The sequence below is a fragment of the Nipponia nippon genome, unplaced genomic scaffold (genome assembly GCF_047370975.1).
Source record: "Nipponia nippon isolate SJK-2023a ecotype South Korea unplaced genomic scaffold, ASM4737097v1 scaffold_9, whole genome shotgun sequence".
Lineage (NCBI taxonomy): Eukaryota > Metazoa > Chordata > Aves > Pelecaniformes > Threskiornithidae > Nipponia > Nipponia nippon.
In genome coordinates this window covers 30,001,044-30,017,595 of record NW_028262413.1, presented here as the reverse complement: position 1 = coordinate 30,017,595, position 16,552 = coordinate 30,001,044, and the positions used below count along the sequence as shown (strand labels likewise).

Genomic DNA, 16,552 nt, shown 5'->3' with positions numbered 1-16,552 from the left:
GTTAAACAAATATGTCTTTTAGTTTCCATTCTTTTTGCCCTGGAATTAAACATAAAACTTGGTGTATATGTAATAAGCACATACTGTTTCCTTTCGTAACAGTATGATACCATCTATTGATGTTACCAGTCATGATATCAAGTGCCAGTTTTCTTAAAGAGGAAATAATCCAAATGCCATACAGAGTGTTCAAGGCCAGAAAAAGCGTGTTCTCCATGCACTCCAGTTTCACTCATTTTTGAATTTGCCATGGGAAAAAACACAAAAAACTTGCATTCCACTATAATGTCACAATACAAGCTAAATTTTTGCAAATTGGTGACAACATGCCTAGCTATAGAAAATGATCTTTGATTAATAACAATGAATGGCAGACCTCTACTCCGTCCTGCAAAGCCTCTTTTTCTAGAACCTGCTTTCCTGGGTGGTTAGTCTAAAATGAATGGACTTATGATGAATTTTGCTTAGTATCAGTGCATTCATCAGAAACACAAATAATGACTATATGGTATGTCAGATTCAGCCTGTGTTCAAGAGCACCAGAACTGTAAACTCCCATAGAAACATAACGCAAAAATATCTTGTTCTCTGTGGATTTAAACCTAAGGGAGCCGATGCATGTTGTCTCAGAGAATATCAATGATTAGTTAAAGAGGAAAAAAAACAACTTGATAACAGTCTGGAAATACATAGCAGGAATATGCACGCGTGTGTGTGTGTGTATGTAATACATTATGTCAGACAAGACACAAGACTTTTCTAACAAAGGGTATATAGTATAACTTTACATTCAAACATTTTTTTGCATACTGGCCACTTGTTTCTGTGTCTTTTAAGACCTCTGGGGTGCTACTTGAGAAATGATTCAGTTAATTATCAAACCTGGAGAAGTACTAAAATACCTTTTAGCAACTAAGTTATGTCGGTGTGTTAGTGTAGCGGGTTGACCTTCGCCCGCTGCCATGTGATGTTTTGCCCTTTCTTAACGATGTTTTCCCAGAGGTGCCACCACCTTGGCTGCTGGGCTCAGCTGCGTCCTGCGGTGGGTCTTTTGGAGCTGTCTGGAACCAGCTGTGCCCAGCATGGGGCAGCCGCTGGCCTCCTCTTACAGAGGCCACCCCTGCAGCCAAAACCTTGCGCAGACACTCAATACACTTGTTGCTGTGAGATGAAGCTTCTGTTTCTTCTGGACTAACTTCTCAACTGTTCACACTGAAGGGATAGATTTTCAGGTGTGGATCACTATCAAATGCTTTAGTGAGAATGTTTTTGCTCCTATGAAGCTTGTTAATGAAGAGGTCTCTAGGTGAAGTGTTTAATGTACAGTTAATCCCCAAACACTGAAAAGAAAAAAATGTAGTAGAACATCAAAGTTTTAAATCTTTATGCAGTGTACAGTTAATGAAACAAAATTTTTAATAAGAGGAATAGTTTAACTTTAAAATACACCTTTTTTCCCTTCTACTCTCCCTAGAGCTGTGACTGAGAGTATAAACCAGCTCATCACACTATGTACCCAGCAAGCTCCCGGGCAGAAGGAATGTGATAATGCACTCAGAGAACTGGAGGTATTACTATATTTCAGAAGTTCTTATGAATAAAAATGGGCCCCAAATGTTTGTTTTCTTTGTCCGATTAGCTGCTGTCACTGTCTTCTCACTTGATATCTGTGGTAGGGGTTTTAATTGCATACGAGGTAAGCATAGAACCTCTGTGAACATCTTGTAGTTTTGGCCAGAATGAAATTTGCTACCCTGTCCCCATCTCCTCTTCCCTGCCCCTCAAAAGGTACGTTTGGTCCTTATTATTCATACTTACTGTGAATTAAGGACGAATCATGACAAGATGGACATTCCCGCTACCAGGAGTGCACTGGAGGGAGTTGCGTTTTTCTGCTTATAGAACGTTGTTACTGACATCCCACTTTAGGATGATGCTTACCATCTTTTGCCCTGTTGCTCCCTGCCATTTCTTAGTGTAGATTATTGATGCTGTGTATGTGCTTTGTCACAGCCAAGCTGATATGACACGTGTTTGCAAGGTATGTTCTGGTTCATGAGTGAAATGTTTGGCTGGCTAAATAGCGGGTAGCAGGTCAGTTGAAAGACCTAATTCTAAGGCTGTGCACTGACCACAGAGACAGCTGCTTGCAGTAGTAGGAAATAGTATCTTTTTAATTAAACTAAATGTTTGTTTGCTGTCAAGGTCAGAACATTGAGGGATATCTGGCCTGTGTGAAGAACATAAAATACCTTCAAGCTTTTTATTTCTACCCCTTGATATCAAAAGGATACATACGTCATTGCAGTGCATTCCAGGATATTGTGAGCTTTTGTGATATGCAAGTCCACAGTTGTCATGCCAGAATATTGGTAGGAGTTTGTCTAGGATCTGCTTTGTGCTTCTGAATTCTTAGCTTCTTGAGCTTAGAAGTGTTCTCCCCTTGGTTAAAGGGAGTGGCAGCAAGTCCAAATAATAGAAAGAGAAAACTGGAAATTGGGCTGTAACGTAATGGCTGACTGAAATCGCTGCAGAATGTAGGGGTGGAGCAAGCACAGGGAATGAAGCACCATTTCTCAGGACTTCCTTAAAGACTAATAGGGAGAGATCTGCAAAACAGCAGGGATGTGAAAGGTCAGAATTCCCGGCTAATGAACCACAGAAAACTGAGAGCTTAGGGGAGAAATGTAAGGCAGAACAGCCTTAAGAAGCCATTGCAGAGGGTTCTGTGCCAATAGCATGGCTTGCATGGATTGCAAGCAGAGCCTGGGAAGGGCAGAAGGATCTGTAGCATCCTGAACTTCAGAAAACACTTGCCTAAGAGGGACAGCTAGCAAGAAAAGCCAGGGTGTATGAAATGAGATGAATTTCTGAGAAAAGGGAAACTGAGGCAAAACCACACAGTCCTGAAACCAGACCAGAGACTGGTATCAAAGTGACTTGAGGAACCTGTCAGATTTTGGGGGAAGCATTCTTAGTAGTCTTAACTTTCAATTTCTCTTTACAATGATTAAGCTCTTCCCTTCATTTCCCCAATTCGTCACCTACTATTTCTAGTCTCCCCAAGGCTTCTTAAAAGTATTAAAAAGTATTGTTTCTGTAGAAAGAGTGTGTCTCAGCTTGGATTGTCAGTATGCTCTGAGACTGTCAGTATGCTCTGTAGTATTCCCTGGAGGCTCTGGAAAACTGTGTTTAGAGAGGACCTTACTGTATGACCTCCAATGAGATAGCTAAACTTGCCCAGAATTTCAGCTGAAAGGATTAACAAAGGTGTTCTAGTAATAGCAAATATATGTCAGTAGGAAGTTGTGCTGGCTTGTGTTTTGCTGTTCTCTTTCCTTACGTTCCAAGGGCTTCTGTCTCCATAGTAGTGCAAGTACTGCAGGAACATTGTTTGCTTTACAAGTTGCTATTTAAAGATGGAGCACAATAATGAAGAGTTGCTGCAATGTCTGCAAGAACTGAGAAAGAGACGAGAGGCAATTGGCAACTGTTTTCTAGATATGACTTCTTCCTCACATCACCTTGTCCTCACAGTTTAATTGCTGTAAGGCTTTAAGTTAGACTATAGCTTTTAAAAAGCAATAGCTGAGCTGTTAAAAATATTGTAGGTGTATCTTAATGTTAGGAGTTTAGTTATGAGAAAAGTCTAAGAGTTCAAAATCATGCCTAGATTTCCTTCAGGTGGAAGGCAAATGTCAGATACAGATGTTAGTATCTTTCTATAATTACTGATTTCACTTTCATCAAAGAGATTAGAAGTATTTTCTACCTGATATTTGGCAGAAAATAGTGTTCCTCCAAACTTGGAAAAAGGCATATTGCAGATTTTTTATGTATAAGAGAATTAGTCTGCTGCATTTTACAGCTTTTTACAAGTTTTGTTATCTAAATGCATTGATTCTTCTCAATGAATATGTGACTGACTTTCACGTTATTATTTCCAGGAATCAGAATCACCTCAGAAAAAGAAATTAAACCCAACTAGTATATGTAGTTTTCTGGCAGAGGGAGCTATGTTGGTGGAATCTGTTGACAGTAGTAAGAGGCAGGCAGGTGGTTGACTTGTGCTTTGTTTTGTAGCCCTTTGTGTCTCTAGACAGTGCTCAACAAATGATGGCTGGTTTTCCTATGCCTTTTGTAATTCCATTTATGAAATTTAAAATAGTACTTGAAAACATGTATTAGACTGTTGACAACTAACAGAAAACCAGATTACCTCATGTCAGCTGAGCATCACTAACTGGCCATAAATCACTCATCACAAACACAAGGTAAACCACATTAGCCTATACTGCCAACAGAGTTGTAGTGTACAAATGTATAGTTACCACAGTTCAGTTGATGTAGGGCAGCATTTAAGGTGTAGCACGCTTATCTGTATGTGAGCCTTCAGCGAGTGCGTAGTTTTGTTTGCTTGCTGAGACAAAGTCATAAGATGACACTGGTATAAGCAGGATAGTTGTGGTGGTCTGTGTTCTTTTCAGCTCAGTATTTCAGGCTCTCTCAATAATCAGAGTATCTTTCGTTATTTCAGACAGTTAAGGGAATGCTGGATAACCCCAATGAACCTGTGAGCGATCTCTCATATTTTGATTGTATTGAGGGCGTAATGGAAAACTCGAAGGTAATTTCCTTTTCCCACCTATGTGCCAACTGTAAAGTGCGCTTTGATTATCGGAAGTTTCCACGTACATATCAAAGCATGTTAGAAACACAGCACAGTGTTTATAGCTAAAATGTATGCTGCATTTCTAGATACAACTCAGCCTGAGATAGGTCTCTTGCAAGTAATTTCAGGTTTTGGTCACTTAGAATGTGTACTGCCTTAGTAAGAAATTTTTAATTAAGTGACTGGTATGCAATGCTGTTAAAGTTTCCACCTCTCTCCCTTCCTCTCCTGTGTATTAGACAGCATGTCATACTTTCATGATGTATTCTAACCGCAGCTATGTTAGAACAGCCCAAAGCGTAAATGGAAGGCTTGGCAATGAAATATCGTTGTATTGTTCTGTGCAAAACAGCTTCGAGAAATGTCTGAGCGGTCTAGATATTCCAGCACATCAGAAAATCTGTGTGAAATCTCTTATTTTTAAGCATACCATGCTACACATCTTTCTTTGAAGCTTTGCTTTTGGTGTCCTTATTATTTGATGTGTTGGAATTGTCCCAGATCCTTCCTTCTCTACAAGAAAAAGAAAGTGCTTAATCATGTTAAGTGCATGTCATCTTGCATCTGATGTTCTACTGCAGTCAGATCTTATTTTGAATTTTAAAAGAAAATAAACTAAATTCAGTAGGAAACACTGTGGGAATTAATGTGTATTCTGACATTCAGATGGTTCCAGCAGACTAGATGCAATTTCATTTCCACTGAGTTTCAGTGAGTTTGGGGGCAAGGAAGATCCCAGATGTGTCAACAGCGGCTGTGGGATTGGTTGTCATGTTCTGCAATCCGTGAAATGTACCCAGTGCCAGGCTAGCTGCGATTAGTGGATGATAGCAAAAATAATGAGGGTTAATTCTGTATCCTCATAGTCATTTGCACTGTAATATTGTTTATGTTCAACACTGTCAATTCAGTGTTGATCTGCATGCCATATCCCTTAAGCCACACAGGGGAATGTGCCCAATTCAGTGAAGTCATTAACTAGCTAAAATTTCTGGAAGCCAAGTCAAAGAGGTTTGTGGGCCAGAACTGGCTCAAGGCCAGGAATCACTTGCCTTTGAGTGGCAGGGAAGCATATTGGGAAGGTAACTTTGTTTTTTAATTTCTGAGGTTCTTGGAGAATCAATGGCGGGCATTTCCCAGAATGCAAAAACTGGGGATCTTTTGGTCTTTGGAGAATGTGTTGGAGTTGCATCCAAGGCTCTTTGTGGCCTCACAGAGGCAGCAGCTCAGGTAAGCTACTGAAGTCTGTGAAGCAAGTATATGTTTTTATTTTTTTAGAAAGCTCATGTTGTGCGTGTGTAAATCTGAGCTTTGCTTCCTTGTGGATGATGACCTTATACGCGGCATGCTCTGTGTAGATCCACAGAAATTGTACATACACTGCTGTACATTGCAGAAGCAACAGAGTGTGATAACATGCATATTTCATAAGGAAGGGAAATGACATCAAGAAGGAAACTTTTCTGAGGATAAAGCAAATGTCAAAGCTGCAGCATATGGAATTTGTGCTTGCAGCTCAAGCTCTGAACTATTACATCATAGACAAGCGTACAAAAACCAGCCACAGTTAAAATGCATGAATCATGTTTGATTTAGTTTATAAAAAATTCATAAAGAGAACTACTAATTGCAGACATTTTAAATAATAAGCAACCTGTTTTAGCTGTTCAGATACTTTTGGAATAACCAAAATTCTTAAGCTACTACAATAAATTAGAGTCACTGGTCACTGGAGCTGGTCACTGGTTTCACTGATCTGATAACTGGGTGACTTGAACTCTTGAGAGCTGATACATCCTCTTCAGTGAAGGATTTGGCTGTGGGGGATCATGCTCTGCATCTGGAAACTGCTTCTTGATTTCCCCAAATGTGGAATGTCTCATTACGGACTTAATCTGCTCCACATCTAACCCTGCGTTGCCTTACTGGTATATCAAGGTGACAGATAATTGTATCTGTAATGGAAATTCATCAAGAAATCTTCAGATACGATTTTGACAGTTCAGACAATTCCTCCTTGTTGAGAGGCGTGAAACTTTTATTTAATTGAGAAAGAGAGTAAGTTTGGCCATTAAACATCTTGAGCTGCATTGAGACCAGCAACTGCAGACTTGATGGGTCCTACACCTAGCAGTAGTGCATTTGCTGTGAATTGTTTTTTTACGCAGGCTTGACAAAAACCCTCCCCACCTCCAACTGTGGCTAATCCAGTAAATAATTTGCTGATGCTTGTGACCATTAAAGCTCTTTCTGTTGGCTATGCAAGTGAAAAATAGCGTTTCCAGGGATACCAGCTGCTTAAACAGTGGAGAGTTTTGTTTTGACTAAATAAATTTCACAAGTGTAAGGGTAAGTTTTCTTGGTTTCAGAGGATTCTGGAGATTTATTACTGAAAAAAAAATGGTAATAGTACTTCACAGTATGATTTCTGGATAATCTCTCACTACCATGTGCTATGACATATGGCAAGCTTATCAAAGAACCGAGATGGATTTAGCATTGTTTTAGGATTGTTTTCTTCCTTTCTCCATTTCTAGGCTGCTTACCTCGTTGGCATCTCAGATCCAAACAGTCAGGCTGGTCAGCAAGGTCTTGTTGACCCAATTCAATTTGCCAGAGCCAATCAAGCGATCCAGATGGCTTGCCAGAATTTGGTAGATCCAGCAAGCAGCCCGTCACAGGTGATTCCAGAGGATTGCAGTGAGACTGTCATTGTTAGGACACGTGACTTCACTTTATTTGTGACCAAGCAAAGGAGTTCTGGTTTGAAACTATTGCATGGCTTTGAACTGCGACTTTGTGGAACTAGAGTGTAGTAACTGCCATGCTCTTTTGACAATTGGCTTGTTTTGTACCATCTGTTTTTACAGGTATTATCAGCTGCCACAATTGTGGCCAAACATACTTCTGCTTTGTGCAATGCTTGTCGCATTGCTTCATCAAAGACAGCAAATCCTGTTGCCAAGAGACACTTTGTGCAGTCTGCCAAGGAAGTTGCAAACAGCACTGCTAACCTGGTTAAAACTATCAAGGTACAAATGCTGCTTAACTGCTTCCTTCTTCTTCTGTGGTTTTTTTTTTTTCTGTTGAGACAGAATCAGACCAGTTAGAAATATCTTTTTACCTTCTATGGTATGTATGGTTTAAGACATCATTAATTACACTTTTGAAGACCTGAATTCGAAAACACATTCAGTGGTATAACTGTGCTGTAGTCAAGATGGAAAGAACTGGGCAATATTAGCGTTAGGAGAGGCCCATCCAGTGTGAGACACCTCTGTGTGTATGTACTTAATGAGCTTACACCTCGAGAATAATTTGCAAACAACTGAATATGAACATTTTTAATGGTGTTACATTGCTCAATATCCAGAGGTTTGTGGAGGTATTTCTGACAGCTTTACCATATTTATAAGAGAAAAATAAAGAAACAAATAATACTGGGGACCAAACAGAAGCCGTTTATGTTGCTGCTGTTTAATAGTCTCATGTTAGTAGTAATCTTTTCTTTTCCAGATACCTGCCTTCAATTTGGCAGGAGGTAGCCTTTCCTCATGCAACCAGAAGTAATACTTGTTAAGCCATAGAGGACTCACAATTCTAAACCCTTCTGGAAGCCATTAGCTGGTCTGCTACTGAAAGTCTTTTGAAATAATTATGCTCTTAGGACTGGAAGGTTCTATTACATTACACAGAAGGTCCTTCATATTGAAGTATTTCCTATGAGACTATGAAAGAGATCAGTTGACTCTTGTGAAAATGAGAGCAATAAACTATTGGTTTGCTTAAAAAAATTTTGTTTTTAATCAGTCTATAGGAAAGAACCACCTTGTTAGCCGCTTCCACCCTTTGGAGCGTGAGGTGCTGAGACACAATTTATGAGAGTCATCAGAGTGCAATGATAGAAAATCTTTATTCAGTCTTGTGATGCAAAGCAGCAGTTTTAAGTTTAGGGTCAATAACCAGCTAAGTAAAGAAATGCACACTTAAAGGATCACATTCTTCGCACCAGCCTTATTTGTGGAGGAACTTCTACATGTCATAAGCACACAACAGTTTAAAACTATGAAGAATTAAACCATCTCCCTTCAATTTTGCAAAGAAACCCATTCAGACGGAATTCAATCATGATTTAATTTCCAGGCCCTGGATGGTGATTTCTCTGAAGAGAACCGCAACAAGTGCAGAATTGCTACTGCACCTTTGATAGAGGCTGTGGAAAATCTGACGGCATTTGCTTCAAATCCAGAATTTGTCAGCGTACCAGCACAGATCAGCACTGAGGTAAGGCAGGATGTTGCACTTCTACCCTCAAAAAGTCAAAAATGTTGAATTAATCATGTGTCAGGAGAGAGGAAGTGAGGGTAAAGACCTGACCCCGAAATGTCTCTCGGTGTTCCTGGGTGTTCATAGGGCATTCTGCTGTCTTTGGCTTAACCTCTGACCTTGAATTTTGCACCAATAGGATAAAAATAGTTAGGCTGCAGTAAGCACTGCCAGTCTCCTGTTACTAAAGTCATATAGTACAGGTGACTCACATGTCTTGTTAGCTGGTTTCTTACATGTGATAAAGGAATAAATATCCCTTTTTCCCTCAAGAGCAGCTTTAACAAATGGAACCTAATTAGTTCTGAAAAGGATTGAAGGGACATCGCTGGGGTTTTTCGCTTCCAAAAATGATGCAGTCATGACAAGAAGCAGGTGTTCTGGGAAGAATAACTTTCTGTGGGCCTTCTGTATGTTTTCCTGAGTTCTCCATCCTCAACCCCTGTAACTACAACAGAATAGTATTTAAAGTAACTAATAAAGGGTTTTTTCTGGGCGGGGAAGGGGGGGGAACCTTCAAGCTTCATAAAAGCTTCAAAGTAGAGGTTGTGTATCATTACTGACTCTCCAACTGGTCCTTCCTGCTTTTGGCAGCCTCCATTCCAGCTGGCAATATCAGATGATGCAGTAACTGTTGCAATCTTAAAGTAGTGGGGTTGTAACTGAAATGTAAGCCTGTCTGCCGGGGCTGTCGTACCTGGGTTTACCAGATAACTGGTGATAAAATGAATACAGAGATGATGACTCAATTAGAGTGTTGTAGTCCAACTAATTCCTGGGAAAAGAGCACATTTGGTTGGATCTTGCAAGTTTTGTGACAAATAAAGTTTATTTTCAGTGATATCTCCAAGGTCTACAATTAGACAAGTGTCATTATTTTCTCCTGTTTCTCAGCTGGATGGTGCCTTTCTAAACTTGAAAAGTGTTTAAGTATGTTACAGAGAAAACAGTTGAACTGTGATGATTTTAGTACTATTTCCATGTTGACTATCTGTGAATATAATAGTATGATACGAGAAATGATAATGCTATTTTAATGCTGTAAATTAAACAGATTTTTAGGAGCAGAAAGTGTGGACAAACTCAAATAATCATTTAAACGTCCTTTGTGTTCTTACACCTTTCTGACCGCAGGGATCGCGAGCACAGGAACCAATTCTAGTTTCTGCTAAAACAATGTTGGAGAGCTCGTCTTTATTGATCAAAACTGCTCGTTCTCTGGCTATCAATCCAAAAGACCCTCCTACATGGTCTGTACTAGCCGGGCATTCCCATACTGTCTCAGATTCTATCAAAAGTCTTATCACCTCTATCAGGTATGTCTTTTGTAGTAACTTTTTTCTGTCCACATTTAAGCCGTAATAATTGAGCAGCGGCTCATAAAGAATAATACTGTGTGGCCATAAGCACTGTGGTATTTTCCACTAATGGAAATTATTTATTCTGTGATGTACAATATCTACCCAGTTATGCAGGGTGTTTAATCATAATTGATGACTGCAACACTCTGCAGCATAAGGTTGTTCTTTGTTTGTATTCCGTTCTCCTTCCCTGGTTCCACCTCCAATTCAGTTTAAGGTAAATGTAATAGAGAATGCTGTAGAATAAAAAAAAAAAATGTGGCTAATATTACCTCCATGCAGATCACATACCAACATATAGTACGTGGAAAACAGCATATTTTTTTTTAAGGTGGGTCAGATGGTGTATAAATTACCTTTGCTATCTGTTCTTTACTATAGTGTTCTCAGTTTAGTTGCAAGAATGCTGCAGCAAGAAGTGAATAGTCTTTATTTTTTGGACTAAACCTGTCTACCCGTTTCTTATTGAAAATTTTAAAGTGTAGTTCTATACTTAACCTCTTAATATTGATTAAATCAAAATGGTATGAAAACAGTAAACGAAGGAGTGTTTACAGTTTTGTTGCTCTTTGGTAATGATTGTACTGAAATAGCAAACTGCATGTCAGGACAAAATACTTAGAATCCAACTATTGTTAAAAGATACCTTGGACTGAATGTAACACCTAATTCCTAAGGAATTGTTTTCTGAGACAGTTGATTGCACTGTACAGAAATGTGAATATCTTTTCCTGGTGTCTGTTGCGTTTTCATGTTGACCTTCATTGGGCCAGTCTGGCCATCCCGAAGCAGTGGAATTTGTACTTCTCTTCTGAGGCAACAGTTTGGTTTTTTTTCTGTCTAATCATTGAGAGGAGCGATACGTGTATGTGTATGAAAGTGTGCAGAATACTCTGTACATACATCAAAATCCTGTAGGCAGAACAAAACTAACTTTTGTCCTTGTTGCTCTCCTCCCGTATGCTTTATGTATTGTCAGGTAATGAAGTACGCTTGTGTGCATTCATGAAGGAGCCTGCCTCCTTCCCACCATGAGCAGCTTACTATCTCTGTCTTTCAGGGACAAGGCCCCAGGCCAGCGAGAATGTGATTTCTCCATTGATGGGATCAACAGATGCATCAGAGACATTGAGCAGGCCTCCCTTGCAGCTGTCAGTCAGAGTCTGGCCACCAGGGATGACATCTCAGTTGAGGTAATGGAGATAGCACAGGAACAAACAGAGTAATGCTGTGCAGCCTCACTTACCCTGCTGCTTTTCTTTCCATTTGAAGATTTGGAGCTGAGTACTTCGCACAATCTACCAGGGGAGAAGTATTCTTACTGGAATCTTTACTGGAATCTTTCTAGGCAAAATCATCAGAATCACCAGGCAAAAGCAGGGGTGAAAGTGCTTATTTTTAACCACCACCCACATATTACTCTGAATTCCTGTGCCAATGTGACCGACCAATGGTGTTTCTCTGGCGCCTTGCCATGTGGAAGTCAGGATGTTTCTGAAACTAATCTATTACTAGAAGTCTGGTGATGGAACTGTCTGTCATTTTGCTTGATGCATATTTTGTCATTAAATAAGAGAAATCTGGATATGTTCTCATTAAAAAAGCTTCCTTTCACCCCCACCCCACTCTGTGGTAATGTAGACTAATCTCGTGTGCTATTTCAGCCTTTATCTAATTGAGGAAGGGCCATCATGCCAGACTGCCTATGAAAAGTCAGCAACTCATGACCAGATTCTCAGCTTGGTATTTAGTGTCTTTTTGTACTATTACTTCCTGAAATTACTGAAAATGTCTATTTGTGTATTCCAGTGGTTTCTTTGGGCTGTAACGCTGCATACTAGAAACATCTTGGACTAAATGAAGCTATACAAAGAAGTTATTACAGGAAATATGTCACAGATACAATTCTTTTCTATTTAAATAATGAAGTCATCTTGGACACCATGTCAAACTGAAATAAACGTTACTGAAAATGGCAGTTATTTATAAAGCAGTACAGGAATGTAACAAAGAGCAAAAATAGTATTTTCTCTTGCCTTTCATGAGAGCTAAATCCCAGTGGCTGGCAAGACATTAAGTGGCTCTAAATTAAAAGCCAGTATTGATGCAACGCTGTGTAGCAACACCACGCAACGCTACAGGCTTGGGGAAGAGTGGCTAGAGAGCTGCCTGGCAGAAAAGGACCTGGGGGTGTTGGTTGACAGCCACCTGAACATGAGCCAGCAGTGTGCTCAGGTGGCCAAGAGGGCCAACGGCATCCTGGCTTGTATCAGAAATAGTGTGGCCAGCAGGACTAGGGAAGTGATCATCCCCCTGTACTCGACACTGGTGAGACCACACCTCGAGTACTGTGTTCAGTTTTGGGCCCCTCACTACAAGACGGACATCAAGGTGCTGGAGCGTGTCCAAAGAAGGGCCACAAAGCTGGTGAAGGGTCTAGGTCAGAAGTCTTACAAGGAGCGGCTGAGGGAGCTGGGGTTGTTTAGTCTGGAGAAGAGGAGGCTGACGGGAGACCTTATTGCTCTCTGCAACTACCTGAAAGGAGGTTGAGAGGAAATGGGCTCAAGTTGTGCCAGGGGAGATTTAGATTAGATATTAGGAAAAATTTCTTCACGGAGAGAGTGGTCAGGCATTGGAACAGGCTGCCCAGGGAAGTGGTACAATCACAGTCCCTGGAAGTATTCAAAAATCATGTGGATGTGGTGCTTAGGGACATGGTTTAGAGGTGGACCAGGCAGTTAGGTTAACAGGTTGGGCTCGATGATCTCAGAGGTCTTTTCCAACCTTAATGATTCTATGATTGATGTCTTGACAACCCTAGTAATATGCTTTTCTTAAGCTCCTGTCCCACAGACGGTATTCAGGAGGTCAGTCCACATCTCTGTCCCTCAGATACGTCATATTTTTCCTTTGTCTTTCCTTATAGGTGAATTTCTCCTGCTAGCTTCAAAGTCTACAGCAGAGCTTTTTGTTCTTGTGCTGTATTGTCTGCTTTGAAGAATGTTTCTTCATATTTAAATTGGGGCTCCTGCTGGCTTCTCTGATTGGTGCAGTGATCCTAAATCTTTGGCAGGGCAAGAATAGTTGGGGGTGGTTGTCACATTCCAATGAGAATGGGCACCTGCTCCTGAGTTTGCTGCTATCAGCTGGAGTAGGAAGGAGCCGTCTGCCCCCTTCTCTCCCCAGACTTGCCATATAAATCTAAAGAGGAACAAGCTTATCTCAGGGTTCCTGTTGTTGAAACAGGGTAAAGGAGAAGAAATGAGCAAGTACATAAAGCAAGCCAACAGCATGGATTTCTGCTTCCTACTATAGTGGGTTATTTGAACAGTGTTCTCAGTATGTTGTTTGGTCTGAAGGTGATTGTTATGGTATGGTACAACTTGATAAAAGAACAGCTGCGATAGTAACTGACAATTTCTCTTTATATTAGGCTCTCCAGGAGCAGCTGACATCGGTTGTCCAGGAAATTGGCCACCTCATTGATCCCATAGCTACTGCAGCTCGGGGAGAGGCAGCTCAGCTTGGGCACAAGGTACTGTCCTACTATTGCAAAGGTGTTTGAAATCTCGGACAGCTGGACATTAGGGGAGACCGTGATTTAGTAGCTTTTTCACGTCCTACAAAAGGGCAGAAGAAAGCCTGTGGAAGGAGGAAAGATCTGGGATTTCCAAATACTTGGAGCTGAGACCAAATAAACCTGTTTGTGTTTTGGGCCATAGGAAGGATATTTTCCTTGAGGTTTCTGGTGCGGCAGGTTCACAGAGAAAGGACAAATGAAGAAAGGAGAGGGAAAAGCAAAGATGGAAGGGCAGAGTGCAACGTTATAGGTCTCCCTACCTCTGGCTGTTGCAGCCAGCAGCTGTATGTATGTGTAGGTTCTTCTGTCTCTTGTTCTGCGTTAAAGCTGACGGCAGAACATTGGGCCCATCACACTTCAGGCTCGTTCGGCAGGTCACAAGAGTTATAGTTCAAATGTGTGTATATATAGCAGAATTTGGCCAGTTGATGAAGTCTGGCAAAGGTTTGTCAGATCCTATCCTGATCTGAGGTCTGTGCATAAAGCACGCTACTCCATTTCTTGGCCAGCTCACGACAAAGCGAGGAGGGAAGTGTGGGATATGCACAGAGGTTACCTCTGGCCTATGGAGGCCTATCTCCTGAAGCAGCTTTTGTAGTCTGAGGAGAGGGCGGTTTAAACTGTGGTTTCAAAGGAAGAGTGTGATGTGCCTGCTTTCCACCTTCAGAGGGAGGTGCTCTGTGTCTGTTGATTATAGAGGGAGTGTTAGCTTTATTAGGAAAAAATTAGCAGGTTTGAACTACCCTGAGTTTCAGCCCCTGCCGTAAATTTTTAGGGGTTGAGGGGGAAGAAAGGCTTATAACAATCTTACGTTCTCTCCTAAGCATTGTGTCAACGTGTCCCTCTGTTATGTGGAGTGCAAGTGCGATAGAACTTGTCCTTATTAGATCTCTGTCCAAAAATGTAATGTTACAAAGGGTGTACCAGAAGTGTGCATTATTTATTGTGGTTATTACAAGTTTTTTGTAGTTTCTCAGATAGTAATTCCTCATCCTACAATATATTCTTGAGAGAAAAATAAATACAAGTTTTCTGTCTCGGTGCATTTAATACTGGAAAGGAATCACTTTGTTAATGCGAGAGCTCTTCCAGAGTTGTACCCAAGTAACTACATTTAGCTTTGGATAACTATGAAATATTTCATAAAGTCTCAACTATTTTCAGTTTTAATTGTCAGTTTACCTTGCCCTTTGAGGCACACAACAAATCAGGACTGCGAAGATACAGGTAGTTAGGGAGTCACATTCCTCCTCCCGCTTGTTAGGTAAATGTTGACCGAAGCCAACAGCACTTTTCTTGAGCTTGTTTTTCCTGCTGAATGCAGGAGAAACCATTCCTGCTGTTTACTTTGACACAGTTTAAAAGACCTTGTGTGTGTGAGGTTTTTTCCTTTTTTTTTTTTTTTTGGCTTTAATCCTCTGAGAAACAAAATAGAAAGAGAAGTCTGACTAAGTTTTAAGGTGTTATTGGCTCTTAGCTATCCATAGTCATTTAGATGGAGTAAACTTTACAATATCTTTTCCTGCACATGAAGCACTGCTATTTTTCTTCCCAGTGCCAGCATTTGAAAGCTGCTTATAGCCCCTGCAAACATATGCATGCTTGAACTTCTGAGGCTTCAGGTGTACCAGATGGTGCCGCAGTGGGCTATTTGTGCATGTTCTGTGGAGTAATCGGCCCAAAGCATTACAGGGTTTTCACATCCCATAAAAACTGTAAAAGCAAAGTCTCGTGGATTTCTGACAGGAACCAAGTGCTGTTGGCAGGGGGTTTGAAACTAGATGATCTTTAAGGTCCCTTCCAACCCAAACCATTCTATGATTCGATGATTCTGTTGTGGTTTTGTAGAAGATGTGTCAGATGACAGGTAGACTGTAAAGGTATTCATTCATACAAAAATATTTGCTTATTTTCTTAGAATACATGTATCGCCACAAGCAGATGTTTCCTCAGAACAAGTGTAAATCAGATCAGAAACTGAGGAAAACGGAGAGACTGATGCCATGTATTTCTGAAGACTAAAATACGGCAACAGAAGCTGCTAGCAGAACTGCGTCTTCAGATACTCCATGCTTAATTGCTTTCTGTGGTTGTTCTGGCTTTTTTAGGTAACGCAGCTGGCAAGTTACTTTGAACCCCTGGTTTTAGCTGCAGTTGGCGTGGCATCCAAAACACTAGATCATCAGCAACAGATGACAGTGTTGGACCAGAGCAAGACGCTAGCAGAATCTGCCTTACAGATGTTGTACGCCGCCAAAGAAGGGGGAGGAAACCCCAAGGTACAGTTGTCATGTGTAACTAAGGGATTATTGGAGATGGGTGAGAGGAGAGGGCGGGTGCACGAGGGGAGAGGACGGGCAGGGCACAAAAACCAGCACCTACCTACTGCACAGCTCAGGGATACGTTTGCAGTGAAAATGCCATTGACAGCTCTGCTGACATCTCTCATGGGAGAGTGGAAACACTTGTTGAAGACAGGACTCCAGTCCAGCTTACAGCATCCTCACAAGGGACACAAAGTCAAGGTCTGATGGCAAATATCTATGCACTCCTAGAGACACCAGCCAGTTAAAAGACAGGGCCTGTCTGCTACAGGGCCCAGTGGGCAGGGGC

The 16,552-nt window shown here is 41.0% G+C and overlaps 1 protein-coding gene across 11 annotated transcripts in view; it reads left to right on the top strand.

Moving 5' to 3' along the window:
- Positions 1–16,552, top strand: part of TLN2 (talin 2) — a 218,182-nt gene that overhangs the window by 143,486 nt on the left and 58,144 nt on the right. For all 11 annotated transcript variants that reach the window (XR_015701295.1, XR_015701294.1, XM_087743609.1 and 8 more), the window contains 10 exons: positions 1,475–1,568; positions 4,538–4,627; positions 5,780–5,902; positions 7,210–7,353; positions 7,543–7,704; positions 8,816–8,956; positions 10,133–10,314; positions 11,420–11,552; positions 13,793–13,894; positions 16,048–16,218. Coding sequence is in view for 9 of the 11 variants with exons in the window: in XM_087743609.1 (XP_087599735.1) it covers positions 1,475–1,568; positions 4,538–4,627; positions 5,780–5,902; positions 7,210–7,353; positions 7,543–7,704; positions 8,816–8,956; positions 10,133–10,314; positions 11,420–11,552; positions 13,793–13,894; positions 16,048–16,218 (1,342 nt within the window). In the remaining 2 variants the exon portion in view is untranslated. The remainder of the gene's footprint in view (positions 1–1,474; positions 1,569–4,537; positions 4,628–5,779; positions 5,903–7,209; positions 7,354–7,542; positions 7,705–8,815; positions 8,957–10,132; positions 10,315–11,419; positions 11,553–13,792; positions 13,895–16,047; positions 16,219–16,552) is intronic.